The 17,895-nt window shown below is 34.2% G+C and overlaps 3 protein-coding genes across 7 annotated transcripts; 2 read left to right on the forward strand and 1 right to left on the reverse strand.

The window, feature by feature from the left end:
• Positions 1-458: 458 nt before the first annotated feature.
• On the forward strand, positions 459-3,183 carry LOC129291148 (voltage-dependent chloride channel 1, chloroplastic-like). Its single transcript, XM_054928359.1, has 4 exons — positions 459-1,276; positions 1,427-1,594; positions 2,046-2,252; positions 2,834-3,183. The coding sequence occupies exons 1-4, from the start codon at positions 602-604 to the stop codon at positions 3,008-3,010; spliced, it is 1,227 nt and encodes a 408-aa protein (XP_054784334.1). The 5' UTR covers positions 459-601; the 3' UTR covers positions 3,011-3,183.
• A 2,741-nt stretch (positions 3,184-5,924) lies between these two features.
• On the forward strand, positions 5,925-11,761 carry LOC129290835 (F-box/kelch-repeat protein SKIP4). Of its 5 annotated transcripts, none has more exons than XM_054927859.1 (4): positions 5,925-6,384; positions 8,730-9,240; positions 10,987-11,159; positions 11,271-11,761. In XM_054927859.1, the coding sequence occupies exons 2-4, from the start codon at positions 8,750-8,752 to the stop codon at positions 11,585-11,587; spliced, it is 981 nt and encodes a 326-aa protein (XP_054783834.1). In that variant the 5' UTR covers positions 5,925-6,384; positions 8,730-8,749; the 3' UTR covers positions 11,588-11,761. The 5 variants fall into 5 exon arrangements, with proteins under 5 accessions (XP_054783834.1, XP_054783831.1, XP_054783832.1 ...); XM_054927856.1 differs by having other exon boundaries at positions 5,927-6,200; positions 6,272-6,384; positions 10,987-11,761; XM_054927857.1 differs by having other exon boundaries at positions 5,927-6,200; positions 6,301-6,384; positions 10,987-11,761.
• A 1,596-nt stretch (positions 11,762-13,357) lies between these two features.
• LOC129290836 (uncharacterized) lies at positions 13,358-15,691 on the reverse strand. Its single transcript, XM_054927860.1, has 2 exons — positions 15,262-15,691; positions 13,358-13,808 (listed from the first exon to the last, which is right to left on the reverse strand). The coding sequence occupies exons 1-2, from the start codon at positions 15,524-15,526 to the stop codon at positions 13,582-13,584; spliced, it is 492 nt and encodes a 163-aa protein (XP_054783835.1). The 5' UTR covers positions 15,527-15,691; the 3' UTR covers positions 13,358-13,581.
• Positions 15,692-17,895: the final 2,204 nt, after the last annotated feature.

A 17,895-nucleotide genomic window follows, 5' to 3' on the forward strand; every position in this document is an offset into this window, starting at 1 on the left:
TTGCAATTAAACCCTTAAAAATAAGTAGGTTTTTAACTTGTAATGCTTTCCTTGTTCTCGTTGGTTTACAACTAAGATTCACACTTTTAGACTTGTTTGTTTAAATATTTCTTGTTCATAAATCATCTCCTTTTAAAATGTTCAAAACCTTATAACTCATTTTTTTACCCTTCCATGCTTGCGGTTGTACACATAACTTGTGGATCTTTTCAAACTACGTTCAATGAATTAAATTTTAGAAGCTAATTAAAGGTTAAGCAAGTACATATTCAGTAAAATTCAAGAGAAATAGATTATATTTCGCTCCAAAAAAATTAATCATCATATTTTTATTAGTATTTTCAGCTTAAATGAAAATACAAGATTTATAAAAAATTATTTAATATTTAATTTTCTCTCCCATATCTGAAACGTGTAAAAACGTGCTTCACAATTAACTGTCTCCACCGAACCCCTTGCTGCTCCCTCTCTTCCATCCACTTCGCCCTAACGCACACCCACCTACCCGCTCTTTTTTCTCTGAAACACTCTCAACTCAAGAACATGCTCTCATCTACCTCCTTCATTCTTCAAACCCTAATTTCGCTTCTTCTTCCCATCAATGAAGCAATCTCCATACCGTATCAATCCCACAACCACCACCTACTCCTCCAAATTCACTCCAAAATTTATCATCAAGTTCGACCCTGTTCTGCCCTCCAAACCCAGAATTCTCACTTTCAAACCCTTCTCCTTTCACTCCCCCGATTCCTCTTCCTCTCCCACCGAAACCCTAATCTCAATCCTCCGAATTGTTCCTGATTGGGCTGACCGCGTGAAGGAGCGTGGCATGCAAAAGAAACGAACCCTCTACGACCACGAGAAATGGGTTCAACACAGAAGCTCTCTACGCCACCTCCGTCACCTTCTGTCCAGTCTCTCTTCCCGCGTCATCTTGTCCCTGGTGCCGCCGGTGATTGCTTTTACTACGTTTGCTGCGCTGATTGCGAGTTATAATTCTGCGGTTTTGACGCATTGGCTGCCGGAGTTTTTCCCGGTACTGAGGGCTTCCTCATTGCCGTACCAGTTGACGGCGCCGGCATTGGCGCTGCTGTTGGTTTTTAGAACTGAGGCGTCGTATTCGAGGTTCATGGAGGGAAAGAAGGCTTGGACGACGGTGATTTCTGGGACACATGATTTTGCTAGGCAGGTAATGGCAGTGGCTGAGTGTCCGGGTGATTTACATATCAAGAAGGCACTTCTGCAGTATATTATGGCATTCCCAGTGGCGCTTAAGGTCAGAATGATTCTAAAATTTTTTCCAGACTCATCTAAAAGCAAAAACGAAGTAAAGGACCTCTTATAAAGTTTGGTTCAAATTGTGTAGGATTAGTTATAGATTGATACTTGGTAGTGCAACTTACCAATTGAAACAATTTCAATGCAGTGTCATGTATTATATGGCTCAGATGTTAAGAGAGACCTCCAACATGTGCTGGAAGTAGATGATCTTGCAGTACTTAGTAATTCAAAACATCGTCCTCGCTGTATCATTGAGTTTATCTCTCAAAGTCTTAAAATGCTGAAGTTGGAGGGTTCAGTAAGGAATGTCTTGGTAAGATCCTTGTAATTGTTATCAGTTTAGTAATATTGACGGTGGCTAACTGATATTTTCTCATAGGCATCAGCTAACTAACGTTGTTTCAAAAAAAGAAGGCAACGTACTTTTAATTTGAATGGGCACGAAATAAGAGACTGAATTCTTGTGTGATCATTGCTAAGATATTATTGTGCCGTGCTTTGGTTGAAGTTCTATATCAGGTGTTTGAAATATGAACTTAGGTAAAAGTCTAGATGGCTATCATTAGAGTGAAATACAGATCTGTTACCTTTCTCACTGCGAGATCAAGACATCGATGCTGTTTAATGGACAGAAGAATTAGAACCTGTGGGACGTTTTGTGTTTTATAAATTTCCTTCTTGCGTTCAAATTGTGAACTTTGGCTAACACTTTGTGCACTGTCTTGTGTATGTGGTTATCTAATGCTTCCCTTATTATAAAACAGGAATCAAAGGTTACTTGTTTCCATGAAGGAATTGGCGTCTGTGAACAACTTATGGGTATTCCCATTCCACTGTCATATACCCGTTTGACGTCAAGGTTTCTTGTCCTTTGGCACTTAACACTCCCTATTATTCTTTGGGATGACTGCCATTGGATAGTGGTTCCTGCTACCTTTGTTAGTGCTGCCTCTTTGTTCTGCATTGAAGAAGTATGTTCTTCTTCTTCTTCTTCTTCTTTGAGATTTTAACTGTTTGAGTATGAAATTAGTTTGTGCTAGAATTTGCTTTACCAGTTGTTAAAGCAAATGTATCCTATTCCACATTTGCCATCTTTTCTTTGCCCTGCATATTCTTTCAGCCAAAGTGCTTGCCAAGGACTCGTGCTGTAATGGATACTCAAATGAAAAGTATATGAAGCAACCTTTCTGTCTTGAATATGGGGGTCAACAAATTGATTTTCATGTGCGACTTGTTTTTCTTGTTCCCTTTTGTCATATGAAATATTGTTGTTCGGTCACTTTTGAGTGTTGTATATTATTTTAGCTACTAGTTAAGCCAAACTCTACTAAGCTGTGAAATGGCAATAACTTTTTAAACCCATACCAGATTAACTCTTTTAAGGTATTTTTTTTAAAAAAAAAAAGATAAAATGTTTTCTCCCTTTATGTCACCATCTTAATAATAGAAGAGTGATTGTTGCGTGGATTCTTGAAATGTTCACCCATGTTTTCTGGATCAGAAAGCTGATTAAAAGTCCAGCAATGTGCTCAATTTTTTTTTTTTTTCCCAGGTTGGTGTTCTTATAGAGGAGCCATTTGCAATGCTTGCTCTTGATGATCTCTGTGCAAAGGCCCACAAAGACATTCAAGAAGCAATTGCAACTGAAAATTTGATTCAAGCACAGATCGCTGCAAAGCGAAACTGCCATTCGAAGGAGCATTCACCAAATGGCTGGCCTAACTCCTAGATGAAAAAGAAACTTAACTGTGATTATCTTCTCCAACTTCAGCTTTAGGTGGCACTGTATATGTTATCAGCCAAATTAATATTAGGAACGTGTCTCATTTTGTAAATACCTCATTATATTTGTGCATATGGAAGTTTGGCAATCTTTCTATTAATGATCACAAAGTTCGTCAATTTTGCTCGAGGCATGTATTGCTGTTGGGGTGAGCAAAATCGAACCAAGCTCTTGGTTTATTGGGTTTTTGGTTTCGGTTCGATTATTTTTTGAAAAATGGAGAATGGCAGTATAAGAATCACTGAAATAGAGTACTATGAGTAAAGTTTCACAAAATGGTCTAATTAGTAATTACATTGCAATCATTAGGGGTTTTTTGTCATTAAATTTTGTTGCCAAATTACCATACTAACTCTGCATATTAAGAGGAAAAGAGAGCTAAGGGTAAAATGTGAACTTGTGATTCAGTTCCAACTTCCTACCAACACAAAATACGCAAGAAAACTATTATAATATTTGAAAAACCTTACTCCTTTTTTTTTTTCAAATAATTTTACCATTTGGTCCCTCTTGCCAATTTTCCTACCTTTTTTTGCCAGCAAAATAGATTATATAACAGTAATAGAATTCTAACATATATCAAGTTCAAAATAAAAAAGAAAATATGTTCATCATAATTAAAAAAAAAAGGCTAAATTAACCAATGTCAAAACCTATACGTATCAACCTGCAAAAGTTTTTGCAAAGGTAAACGAAGGTCTTAACACCTAATCTTAAAAAATGTGACTCCCTAGTGAAGTTTAGCAATCCATATAAAATTGTGATTCACAATCACATTCTATAAAATAAGAATATTTTTAAAGTACATGCCACTTCTTTGATAAAGAAAAGGCCAACTTTTGTTTTCGGCCAAACAAAAAAGGCCAACTCAATGAAAGATAATCAAGAATTTTACAATCAGATATAAAATCTACCTCTAGGAGTTGATAGTGTTCGCTTGCTAGAACAACAATTTTTGGTATTTAAATTTGGAGTAGATAACTCAATGAAAGATAATCAAGAATTTTACAATCAGATATAAAATCTACCTCTAGGAGTTGATAGTGTTCACTTGCTAGAACAACAATTTTTGGTATTTAAATTTGGAGTAGATATATGAGACTATAAGTATCCCCTAATATTCAGAATTAAATTAATATTATCTGATAAAGGAACAATTAATGTGACACCCAAAAAATAAAGGGTAACCAATACAGGATGTAAACCGTATTACCCATTCCTTAAGTCTCCAATTTAAAAAATTATTTCATTTTCAAAACATAATTAAATTTATATTAAAATTATGATATCTTTAATAATATTCATTATAACGAAAGCTTCAATACATACATACATACATACATATATATATATATATATATAAATTTTGGCAGAATCTCTATTATAAATAAAATCTCTTAAAATCTCTACAATAAAAAATATTATAATATACATTTAATAGTTCAAAACTATGCTCCCCAACAATAGACAGTCAACATAAAAAATAAAAATTAAGATCTTATCTATAGTTAACGTAAAACACCTAAATTATAATTTTAAAGTAAAAGACATCATTTAATATTTTCATCAAAAGAAAAGGTATTTTTAAAGATAAATATTCACTCAATATTGTTGCAAACCTCTCAATGATAGATAGAAGGTCTAATGCTAGCCAATGAATTTAAAATTAAAATATTTTTTAATGAATAACATCTTCAATAAACAATAAAAATAAATAAACTCAAAAAATTATGTGAAATAGCTAAAAAGAGGATTCCAACTTAGAACCAATATCATAACACCAACAACAATCTCCACTAAGCAGTGTACCAAAAAAAAAAATCTCCACTAAGCCATCAATTTACTTTTGGTAAATTATTCCAAAATATATATAAATATCATCAAAATAACTAACAATAATTGTAATATCCTAAAATTTTAATGTAATAATCTAAACATTTTAATAGAAGAAAAAATATTAAATTAACATTAATATACTTTGATTATATTTTTATTTTTATTTTCCCCTACAGATAGAATGTCGGTATGGTGCTGGTTATGTTTAGAGGTGGGAATACGGGCGGGCCCGACCCTTAAGGGCCTAAGCCCTAAAGCCTGATTTTCTATTTTGACCCCCATTTTTTAAGCCCGGCCCTTATACTCAGGGCTCAAGGCCAGGCCTGTAAGCCTTTTTTTAAAAAATAAAAAAATTAAAATAAAATTAAAAATTATAAATAAATTAAAATATTTTAAAATTAAAATCATCATAATTTTTTAAAAATTAAATAACATACATTAGAAGTCTAGTAATAAAATTTAAATCTTTATTTAAAAAATAGTTCATTTTTTTTATAAAACTACAAACATAATAATTATAAAAAAATAAAAAATATCATAAATTTTATACTATACACTGATATTTATTAAATTATATTAAATTAATTTTATAATAAATTAAAATTAATAATAATATAATATATGCAGGATTAGGTGAGCAGGTCATTGATTTCAAACACGTGTTTTACTAAAAAAATAATAATAAAAATAATATAACAGGGCTTGAAGGGCAGCCCGGGCCCGAGCCCTATTTTACAGGGCTTATCAGGGCCAAGCCCTCAAGCTCGATTACTTTAAAAAAAATTTATTTTCAAAGCCTGAATCCTTATTTAAACAGGGCTTTCAGACCCGGCCCTTATTTCCGACTCTAGTTTTGTTGTCATTTTCCCCTAGCAGCGTTGGTTCGAATCTTGTGTATGCCACAGAGATGCTTTATTTCTTTTAGTTCAGTCCTTGGTAAAATTACCACTTTGGCCCTATGCGCTAAAAAAAAGAGAAAAGAAAAGAAAAGAAAAGAAAAAGAGGAGCAGAGAGTAAAAACGCACGCCTCAATCTTCTTTCATTTTTCATTTGCTAGTCTTCATGGGCGATCGAGAAAGAGACAGGGAGAAGCTCTGAACCGGAAAAACACCTCTTCCATCTCTGTTTTCTTCTTCGTTCTCCGTCTTCAAGGTCGCCAGTGTGGGTTTGTGCCGCTGCTGTTCCGTCGAGCTTACAACTTCTTCCTCTTCTGTTCTCGTCACAGAACCTCTTTTCTTTCCTCCTTCATTCTGTTCGATCGAGGGTGATGAGCGCGCGAAGAACAGGGCTGTTGTTAGAGGTATGATTGTGTTACTTCTATTCCTGTTTATTACACCAACTCCTTCTTCCGTCCCCTGTCTCTCGCTGCAGAATTTTCTGCTTCTCTCTCGTTCGTGCAGCGGCAGATTTAGGCGCTGAGCTCTTATTCCTCCCTATTTGACTGGCCAGAATTTTCTTTCAGCTTCCGCCATTGTTGATCTAAGGTGAGGCACTTCAATTTGTCTTCTCTTCTTACGTGGGAACTCTGTGTTGCGTATGGATGACCGAAAATTTTGATTGTCTTCCCTTGTTTAATTGTTGGCTCGATGAAAATTATTGGGTTGGTTTTCCGAGTTGAATTGATTTACGATATTGATATTGTGAAATTTTTGGGAAATGCAATTGAAGAGAAAATAGGTTCGTATTAGTTTAAGGATTAATACCCATGAGGTGTTTGACAAAATGCTTGAAAGGAAGAATTTTGGGAAATGGTAGGAAATAAATGTGATAATTGTATTGTTGATTTTTAAAATATTTATAGAATGTTGTGGCAATGTTAGAAGGAAGTTTGTTGGACTTATAGGGAGAATAACAAAATCTTATTGTATGTGGAGCTTAGCATCAAAATTTTAACATTGATGCCTATAAGATGTTTTGATAAAATGTGTTAGGGGAACTTTTGCTTGTTTATGTACTTTCTGAAACTGTTATCACTCTTATGAAGCATATTTGATTTGGATATTAATCATTTGTGAGTTTAATTTGAGTATTGTGAGAGATTTGTTGAATATGGAGCTTGAGTTATATGGTTGTATAGGGAAGTGAGTATGTAAAGTATTGAAAGGATTGAAAAACTAAGAGTTAGTTGATTAAATTATAATGATTTGGAACCCGATTGACTATAGTGTTGTCAATATCGGAAGATAGTTTATTTGGCTAGAGTAAGACCATTAAATTATTCTTGATCTTGAATAGGGTGCTTAGAGGAAGAGAGACTTGAATGAAATGTTAAGAAATGAATTTTAGTGTTTGGACACACTAAAGATAAGTGAATAGCGTCCAAACTAATTTATCAACGAAATTATTGTTATCGAAATATTATCTTTATATAGATTATTTTTGATGACAATTATGTTGAGTTTTGAATACTTTGTTAATTAAATTATTTCATTTCAAAAAAAAAAAAATAAAAGATGTTGGTGAAGAACAATTAAATTGTGGCATATGAATGTTTTGTTTCTTGTGAGATATACTTTCAAATTGATGAAATCATTACACTAGCTTTGGCCATTTTTGATTAATCAATAAATGCTGGTATGGATAATAATTATGAAATTTTATTTTGGCAATTTTTTATGCTTAAAAACTAATCTTGAGAGTTTGATTTTGGAGAATGGAAACTGTATTTTAACAGAGATGATTTTCTCGCATATTTGATAACAGATTTGGAGGGGACTTTATATATAACACTGGTTGCTAACGGTAGTCTCATTAGCCCTGGTGCACTAAGGCCAATAACTAGATAGTTTGATTTTTATGAGCTCTATTCTCACGTTTGTTATTTATGGGTCTTGTACCTACATTTGATTTTTGTGGCTTCAAGCCACGTTTAGTTAGCATTGCTTTCGTGGGCTGTGTGTTCACATTTATTTCGTAGATCAAGCTACGTTTGGTTAGTATTACCTTCGTAGATTGTGTATCCATGTTTGTTAATTATTCTGATAAGTCTCTAGAAATATAAATTTTTAATTAATTGATGATTTCATATTGAATGGTTTTTAATTAGTAATATTATTATTCTTGTTTATTTATCTAATAATTTTGACTTGTCAAGATCAAATATTAAAGTTGCTTTTTCATTATAGATTTAAATGTTCTTGTTATTGAAGTTATATAAAACTTTTATTCCAAGTTTACAAATTTTGTTTACATTGAATTGCTTTCTCATTTAATTTATGCAACTATTGTATTTTATTCATTGTAATTCTGAAAAATGTTATAGTTGAGATGTTATTTTCCGGAAAATATTTTGATTGGTCTTAGATAGCATAGCCATAGTTGACATGGTACCTCCTACTGACCTCTGATTGACTCACTCCTGAATTGATTAGAAGATCAATTTTTAATATTTTCCTTTTTATCTAAATTCTAAAATTCATGTATTATGTTTTGGAAAACAAATAGGGTATAGGATGTTTCACATTGACTATAGTTAGGGTCCTGATTCTTTTTTGTTATTTTGTCTATCTAGTTCTAAAGAGCAATGCTTTGTAGTGCTTGGTGTGTTTTATAAAATTTTTGTTGTAAAAATTTCGGAAGATCCTATTTATGGAGGTGTTGCCAAAATTTTTACAAAAAGTTTAATATTTTGATTTATGTGAAAGGCAAAATTGGATTCATATAATCAAGCTAATAATGTGTAAGATGTGTCAATTTAGAACTTTTCTTAATTGAGGCTTTAGGGATGTGTATTTGTGCCTATATCCCGTACCGGTCGCGTTAAATTGTGGGGCATGACAATTAAACTAGTTATTTTGCGACTTCATTGTTACTTGTCTTTAATTTTCAGGTTCTTTACACAAATTTGTGATGGAACATCTAGCTGGTGGGACAGACTCATCAAACAATGCAAATGAACTAGAAGTAACTAATTCTCAACTCATTAGTGGCCTTCCAGACGATATTTCTCTTTTCTGCTTGGCAAGAGTTCCTAGGAAGTATCATTCAGTTCTGAAGTGTGTTTCAAAGCGATGGAGGGATTTAGTTTGCAGTGAAGAGTGGCATTCCTATCGTCAAAAGCATAAGCTTGCTGAGACCTGGATCTATGCTTTATGCAGAGATAGGTTCAAAGAAATCAGCTGTTATGTTTTGGATCCAACCTCATCAAGAAGGTGCTGGAAGCTCTTGCAAGAGCTACCGCCTCATTTGTCAAAAAGAAAAGGAATGGGTTTTGAAGTTTTGGGGAAGAAGCTATTCTTGTTGGGTGGCTGTGGCTGGTCTGAAGGTGCTACTAATGAGGTCTATGCATTTGATGCCTGCTTGAACTCTTGGATTGAAGCTGCCCCTCTGTCAACTGCGAGGTAAAAATCCTTATTTTTTTTTTCAAAATTAAGGAAGTCAATATTCTTAAGAATTGAGAAATAGAACCGAACTGAGGATACCTCTAAGCAATTCCTTGTTTTCCACTCCAGAAGCTCAATGGTTTTACTTCATCCTTGCTAAGCTTGAGAAATAATACATAAACTGGCCTCGCCAGTTTAAAACTATATGATGCATGCACTATTTGGCTCTATTTTGAAATTGTTATTCTAATAACAGTCATGTGCAATTGGGGGTTGATCATCCTTTTAATTCGACAAACCTACCTATTTCTTTATTGTTACAAATAATGTAGTTAATTGGGTGCCATACTTGACCAACATCCAAGTGACTAAGCGGATATCTCTATCAAGTTTCTAGCATTTTGTAGGGAATTTTGAAGCAGCTTCAAAGTGCCTCCATATTTAGAACTTCGTGGAATTCCTTAAAATTAAAATATTTATATTCACACAACGTGCTGTAATGTCTGGGATTTTGATTTTATGATTTTTAATAATTTTAAAGCAGACATATTTTTATATAAAGATGCTTATTAGACTATTACTTCTTTAAGACATGCTACAATGCCTTACCGACAGCGGACACAAAATGGACATAAATATATTGACACATCAAACTTGAAAAGCTATACAGCACATGACACCATGTACGTTTTTTATATATGTTATGATTTTATAATTCTGACATTAGTTAGTTATATTGTTAAGGGAATATAGCCGTTAGGTATTTTAGTTATAGCCGTTGGGTACTATTGATTCTCTGTATTAGTTCCCTATAAAAACCTTATAATTCAATAGTAACAGCATGCTATGAGAGATCAATAAGATTCATGTACTATTCTGTATCTCCTATCTCTCATTCTCTAATCTCTCTCAATCTCTTAGGCCTCATTTGGTCACTAGAAAGGATTGGATTGAAAAATCAATACAAAAGTGAATTAAATCACCTTTTCTCCTCATGGTAAGCATGATAGAACTTATAAATATATACTACAAATGTGAGAATCGTCATACGTTTCAAAAATCTCATGAATCATGATTTTCAACTCTATAAATTAAATTATTCCTTTCTCTTATAAATGTGGTTCATTATCTCTTTTGATGATCTCATTTTTACTTTTATTTTTTCAATCCATCCCATTTCATTCCTTTCTAGTACCAAACGAGACTTTATTCTTCTAATCTTTCTGATCTTCTATCAATCTTTCTTCTTCCCTATACTTCTCTATCTTCTGAAATTACAAACCTACATCAATATAGTATATATCTTTATGTATATGCTGGATATTTTCACAAAGTGATGTGTATATAATCTTGCTTACCAACCTTAATGAATCATCGTCATTGTCAATTTATTAAAACTTGGTTTTTTGTGACTGATCTGTCTAACATTGTTGAGATTTTCCCTCTCTCACCAAAGTAATGCTTCTTTCTTTTTTACCAACAAGTAATGCGTAATTCATGTAGGGCCTTTTTTTTTTAATATTTTTTTTAAAGTATGCATAACTCTGTTTTCTGCATGGCCTTTTGTGAAGCCCAGAGGGCGGTGGAGTTTTCCTTGTGTTTTTGACTAGTTAATCATGAAATACTTTGCTAGACGGGAGATCTACTATTGTGTTCACGGCTCATTGACTGTCCGCACCTGCAAGCTGCTTTGCATGTCTCATCTTTCTTATCTTTTGCCCTACTGAAATGTTGAAAATTACTTTTGTTTTTAACCCTTTTCAGGTGCTACTTTGCTTGTGAAGTTTTGGATGAAAAAATCTATGCTATTGGTGGTTTAGGTTCAAACTCAAGTGATCCTCATTCCTGGGATACTTACGACCCTTGTATAAACAGCTGGAAATCTCACAAGGACTCTAACATTGTCCCTGAAATTGAAGACTCAGTAGTTATGGATGGTAAAATATACATCAGATGTGGCACATCTCCTGTAACTTCCCATGTATATGCTGTTGTATACGACCCATCAAATGGCACATGGCAGCATGCTGATGAGGAGATGGTTTCAGGTTGGCGAGGTCCAGCGGTTGTTGTTGACGGGGTACTTTATGTATTGGATCAGAGTTCAGGAACTAGGTTAATGATGTGGCAGAAGGAGAAGCGTCTGTGGATGCCGGTCGGCAAGCTGTCACCCTTGCTTACAAGGCCTCCTTGTCAACTTGTTGCTGTTGGCAAGAGCATTTTTGTTGTTGGGAAGGGGCTGAGCACAGTCGTTGTTGATGTTCGTGATGTAGGGAATATGGGAAAGGTGATGGTGGGTTCTTCCATACCCAAGTTGATTTCTTCTGACGATGATGTAATTAGTTGTAAATGCTTGGCAATCTAAGGATTTAGTTCTTCATAATGTGTATTATTGCGTTAAAGAAAAGTTGCATTGATGTTGCGCAATCTCGTCTTATGTATGTTGTTACGTTGTGACCTGAATTGTCTCTGTAGTAGATATCATTGTGTTATATCCGTGTGACTATCATGCCTATTTGATTTCATGTTATATTCTTCAGGATCTGCCATGTTCATCTTCTACACAATCTGCTGGGCTTTATTGATATGCTATTGCTCTAGAAGGGTAAAACCAGAGAGCAACACATGTTCCGTCCAGTGGCGAACTCAGGACTCAAGGCTTGGGGTGCAAGATAATTTAATAAAAAATATTTTTTAAAATTACAATTTAATAGTTAATAATAATAATTATACTAGGACTAAAATGGTAATAACATAGATAGATCAATCATTTCTTTAGAAAAAAATTATATTGAAGTTGATATGGTCTTTTGTTACAAATAAATTCTTCATATCTTATCTAAATTATTAAAATATTTTATATATAATAAGTTTTTAAATCCAATTTTTTTTTTATTTAGTTTAAAGAGTACAAAAAGTTATAAAGTTATAAAATTTACACACCCTACTTTGTAATTTTTTTCCATGCACCTCCTCAACGTAACGGGGTGTTTCCATCTCGGGTAACTCTAGTGCTCTGACAAAAAGGACGTGTAAGAATTTAAATTTTGATCACGTGACATGATACGCTAAAAACATTTATATATCGTGTTTTGGCGCCAGCATCTTCTACATGGGCGCCACGCCACCACGCACCCAATTTAATAATTTAGTCTAAGTTCATCTAAGATTAATATCTTTTGGGTTAGTTTTGACTTGGAATATGGCTCTCCAAGACCATTTCAACGTCACCAAACCAATTGCATATGAGAGAATGACAAGTCCCAAAAGACCATTTTATTTTAACCCAATAAAATCCTAACAAATTTCAAAATACAAAATAAGTTTCATTGGTCCTTAGCTGATATTTTGATACACTGAAAAAGACTCAAATAACCTTAATACTTATAATAGAATATTTTAAATATAGAAATTTGCAATTTATCTTCTGTAACTTGATTTCCTAATTTTATTTATCAACACAAGATTTTAATATTGGATTTTGAAATTGTTTGGAACTCATTTTCTCAAATTTGGAACTCCCTATCTTGATTTTATTTATGAACATCTATCCCAACTCCAGCAATGAAAACCAAGTGGTACCACCATTTTCTCCACCATTTCCACCTAACAACTCAAATGCTACACTAACAGGGGAAAGGTGAAGCCATTAGTAATAGGCTTGATATGGAATCTGACAAGATTGATGCCTGTGAGCTGCAGAATGAGAATGAGATGGCGAGAGAAGGAGGAGGACAGCTGAAGCAGCACGCGATGCGAACCAGAGCGAGACTTAGTGGAGGAAGGGAAGAGCAAAATTTCAAAAGAGTGAGACTGATTATATGTGAAGATATGAAGGAGAGAGAGTGAGCACATGAAGAGAAAGAGGGACTGATGGAATTTTTGCAAAAGTCCCTATGCAATCTAGAAGCGGAGAAGATGATTTTGTAACTAAGAACATTAAAGTAATTGCGTATTTATTTTTTAATCATTTAAAAGCATGAAACTTTGTTGGCATTCGAAAATTTCTTGGAACTTCATTCACATTAAATGGCTGTTTTGGAACGTAATGGTCATTCTCCCGTGGCATATTGATACAATTATAATGGTAATTACCTATGATATAGAACTTCGTAGTTAGAAAGAGGTGTGAAAGTTAATGCAAGGAATTAACTTTCTTTCAGCTTTCCCGAAAGAATATCAGAAATGACAAAACAATTTACATTTGACACAGCTTTCCTAGTATCAAATCCATTTGTAAAGGCATACCTAGGTGGAACACCCGTCGAGCTCAACAAATCAAGGTGGAACAATGTCAGAATACTGAATACACATCTCGCTTCATGTTAACGTTTATACAAGTATCTTAAGTTTGATACATCACGCTCCTTTAGTTTTTTTCCTTTTAAATGCCGGATGTATGATTACATTGTATGAATCTAACTTCTCTATTCTTGCAATACACTCTTTCATCCTCTTCAAAACAACTGGCATGACACAGGCATTGCTTGAGATCTTTTGTTTCAGCAATTGCACTTTCTTGGCAGTTTCTGGGTTCTCCACATCAGATAGTTTCTGCCTCATCAAAATGTCTTGTTCTGAGGCACCTGCACAACGCAAACCAAATCATCATACCTAGTGCAGAATAAAATATACCAACATACAAGAAACCATGTAGTAGTTAAGTTTAACTATGTAACTGGAATATACAAGCAAGCATACACACACATGAATGTACATTTGTGCATAAGGCTAGTATCTATCATTCGCCCTGAATTGGATCCTTTGCTTTTTTTTTTTTTTTTAAATTATGAAAACCTCCTCATTTTCCTTCTTGTGGCTAACTTTTAAGAAATTCAACGCCATCCAAATTCATGTAGATGTAAAGAAAGTCACTTCTTTCCTTAGTACAATTAGCAATCTCATATTGAAGCTCAAATCACTTGGTATACAGAACAATAGGCATAAAAAGGAAAAAAGAGATGAAAATAGATGGGAAAATATGCTTGTACCTCCACAAAAACTTAAAAAAAAAATATCAAAAAAAAAAACCCCAACATGGTCAAATAATGATAACAAGGGCATAATAAACTTTGCGTGCTTTATTTTATATTTTTGGATTGGAAATGAAGTCTATTTTCCTTCGTATACCAACCAGGCCAACTAATACGTATTAAACACCAATTTGAAAATGATCCTTTTTGGTACCAGTCCAGCCATTTTCTAAAAGGTATCTTCTCCACCAGTGTGCTACCTTAACAACAAAGCTACTGAGGCAAGTGATTATCACCAATCGTTCATCACTAAACACAAACTCTAAGAACTGGTCCATCCCATGTACAATAAAATAGGTTGAGAATGCCAGCTTCACTTGTAAAATATTGCAGTCTAATCATACATATAGCTTATTAGAAAGGAGGAGAAATGCAATATATTTGCCTCCATTTTTTTTCCCGTTCCACCATAATGAAGGGTGAAGATAGTTTGGATTGGACACTCAGGGTACTCAAGTTTTTGTAGCTAAATGTATCGAAGAGGTAAAGTTCATCCAGTCCAATCTCCTCTACTTCATATCATATTTAGACGCGAGACAGAGATTCCCACGAAAAAAACAACTATGACATAAATTTTGTATTTGGGACTACCGTGAGTTTGATTTTTCAAAAATTACACATCTCATCAACGAGATGAAAAAATTCACAGGGAGGATGACAACTAAAGACCTCATAAGAAAATTAATACCAAATCAGGATCTCGTCATAACTTAGGTTCTCAAATTCAGTACACATCCTCTTGTATAATGTTTCCGTACTGAAAATCTTGAAAAAAATCCTGATTCAGAGTTACCCTTCTTAGGAGATCCTTAATTGTCATTCTCCCAAAATAAAATCCAAACCAAAAAATCTACCAACTCGAATGTTCTAGTCTAATTACGCATAATCATCCCGGAAGTTCCTGACCTAAAATTCGAAACCCTAAATCCACCGACTTAAAAACAGGTGACTGAAATTCCAGTTAGATCCAAATGAACAGGGGAACGAAGCATAAACTAGAACGCACCCGACTTGGGAGCTTCGGGTTGGCCTATATCTGAAAATTCCGGAACAAGGGGTCTTTGCGAGGCAAGAACCGAGGCGAGCGTGCTCTTAAGCTGCTCCGGAAGAGTAGATCGGCGTTCCATTATCTCTTGCGCCATTTGTTCCACATCGAACTCCAACTTCTCCGACTCATCGGGACAAGAATCGTCATCCGCGGGTCCACCTTCGGAGCTCAGAGCATCTTCATGGGAAATCCCCCGTTTTTTCGGGAGCAGCGGCAGAGGCATGGTCGAGATTAGAGGCAGTGCAGCACAACAGGGGTGAGGGAGAGAGATGAGTTTTTTTCTGTTTCCAGTTCTTAATCCAAGTTTTGGGATTGCAAGAAGACTTGAAAATTTAAAATACGTGGCCACACCTGAAAATTCAAAACCTGGAGAACCCCATCATTAAAAATAAAATTTAACGTTCACTTGCTAAACATGATACTGCGTTTTTAACGGAGCATTTTTTTTTTTTGGGGGGGGGGTCAAAGAAGGAGAATGTGATTATATAAATGCAGGATAGTATATTTGATTTTTTTTTTTCAATAGTCCATGTGTAATCTACTCCTTTCTTCTCTCTTTTTTATAAGTTGCACTCAGATAATTTCTTAATCTTTATATAATTTGTTTATTTTGTTTTTATAACTTTTAATGTACAATTTTAAAAATATTTTTAAATAAATTTTTTAAAAATGCAATATTTTAATTAAAAAAAACTCTTCTCACACATCAAATTACTCTTTTTGTAAATTTATGATTAAAATTTAAAAGTAATTTATTTTTAAAACAATTTTATATCATTTTAACCAGGGAAAATTAATCCACCCATGCTTACAGTTTCACATGATTTTTAATTAAGTCTTTAAATTTTTTTTTTTCTTTTAATTGAAACCTTAGAATTATCTTGGTTAGAAATATTAGTCCTTCTCCTGCAAAAGAGTTAACTTGCCGTTAAAAGCGATGAAGTGGCTCACACGTGTTTATGTATAATCAAAGTTAGTTTCTTTCTCTCTCTTTCTATCCCTCCTCGTCTCCTGCAATAACCATTAATCCATTATTATCGACGTCTTCTGCTCCCCAGTCACTGTAACTTGCCTCAGCCACAGCCTTTATAAATGTTCAATATAACGAACCTAAGCAACCCCACCCTGAAATGTGAGATTACAACTCCTTGGAAGATCTCCTTCACGTCTATAATCCTTTTTGTGCCGTCAATATTGCCTGCCAATGTAAGTAAAGGTGAGAACGACGTTCGCTACTGTAGCCAAACATTATCGTTCTCAATGTCTGCTTCGAAACTAAATGTTCTGACTCTGTAATCACGTTCATCTTCATCTACTTCTCCTGAATTTCTCCTTCCCATATCTACTATCTGCTTATATAACTTGTCCTCATTCTTGCCCCACCTTGAATTCTTAATTTTATACAATTTTTTTAAAAAAAAAACAGAGGAGCCAAACTTTGGTACCACATGTTACTGAAAATCCATGAGGGACCAAATTAAGATCTAACCCAGGTAGTAGTTTTACAAGATCAATGAGGGACCGACATTTAGAGAAGCCTTGAATCAGGTTGTGGTGATGGAGAGAGGGAGGCGAAGAAGAGCGGTTGTTGTGATTGTGGGTTACCCGATCACAATGTTGGCAGAGCATGAGGTTGTTGATTGAACACAATTTAATTTGTATAGGTGTTGCGAAGTTTGAGGTGAACATGCTTGAGGAGAGAGCATTGGCAGAGTAAATGTGTCGGCCGCACAACAAACAGAGCTTTGCAGAGTCAGCTCCATAGAACATAATCGTCGTTTTTGAGTTGTAGGGAAATTGCATCTGTCTACACTCACTTGACAATATATTTAAATCGAAAGGAAAAGGGAGGGAGAAAACGAGGGGGAAAAAAAGATGGCAACTTGAAGATAATGAAACGCAAACGACAGTGAAAAACAGGGGTTGAGAATGAGAGGGGGAAGTCGTGGCCTCTTCTGTAATGTACAATTGGGTATGAAGTGCGATGATAACCCTCTTTTGCAGTGGAGATGGTAATTCATCTTTCATCCATTCACAGTCTCTATAAGCAAAGATTCAGCCGCCTCTGCAAGCACCACCCCGCCAAAAACTGATTGAAGACAAAGACCCAGGTCTGATCCATCCTGTTTCTTTTTCATTTTTTGGTTTAATCCTTATATACTGAGAGTCAAAATCAACAACTGGCAAACTCAGCAATCATTAAGTCCGTTACACTAAAATTAATGGAATTTGATGAAAAGGATTAAAGTTTATAGTTGAGAAAACTACAAGGATTCCATAAAAAGGAAAACAAACTTCAAGGACCTGATTAAAAATTATATAAAACTCTAAGAACAGGGGGATTAATTTTTCATTTTAACTAACTCACCTTAGTTTTGGTGAATTAATTAGAAGTGACTTATAAAAAAAATTAAATAATATATATTATTAATTTTAACATATTAATTAATATTAATCTAATTAGATAGAGGCTTCATACATTTTAAAAAATAATGAGATTTTAATACGCTATAAATATGTGAAAAATGCTTTAGACTTGCTACATGTCTGTTTGCGTAGAGTCAACTTTTATAATGTTTCGCTTGGCGGCCT

This window comes from Prosopis cineraria, unplaced genomic scaffold, assembly GCF_029017545.1.
Source record: "Prosopis cineraria cultivar Desert tree isolate PC_DT_omini unplaced genomic scaffold, ASM2901754v1 PC13, whole genome shotgun sequence".
NCBI classification, from domain to species: Eukaryota; Viridiplantae; Streptophyta; class Magnoliopsida; order Fabales; family Fabaceae; genus Prosopis; species Prosopis cineraria.

Coding starts and splice junctions, on each gene's coding strand:
- LOC129291148 (XM_054928359.1), top strand. CDS start 602: ATGAAGCAATCTCCATACCGTATCAATCCCACAACCACCACCTACTCC. Junction 1,595..2,045: donor GTTCAGTAAGGAATGTCTTG/GTAAGATCCTTG, acceptor ATTATAAAACAG/GAATCAAAGGTTACTTGTTT. Junction 2,253..2,833: donor CTTTGTTCTGCATTGAAGAA/GTATGTTCTTCT, acceptor TTTTTTTCCCAG/GTTGGTGTTCTTATAGAGGA.
- LOC129290835 (XM_054927855.1), top strand. CDS start 8,750: ATGGAACATCTAGCTGGTGGGACAGACTCATCAAACAATGCAAATGAA. Junction 9,241..10,986: donor GCCCCTCTGTCAACTGCGAG/GTAAAAATCCTT, acceptor AACCCTTTTCAG/GTGCTACTTTGCTTGTGAAG.
- LOC129290836 (XM_054927860.1), bottom strand. CDS start 15,526: ATGCCTCTGCCGCTGCTCCCGAAAAAACGGGGGATTTCCCATGAAGAT. Junction 13,809..15,261: donor ACCCGAAGCTCCCAAGTCGG/GTGCGTTCTAGT, acceptor TGCGTTGTGCAG/GTGCCTCAGAACAAGACATT.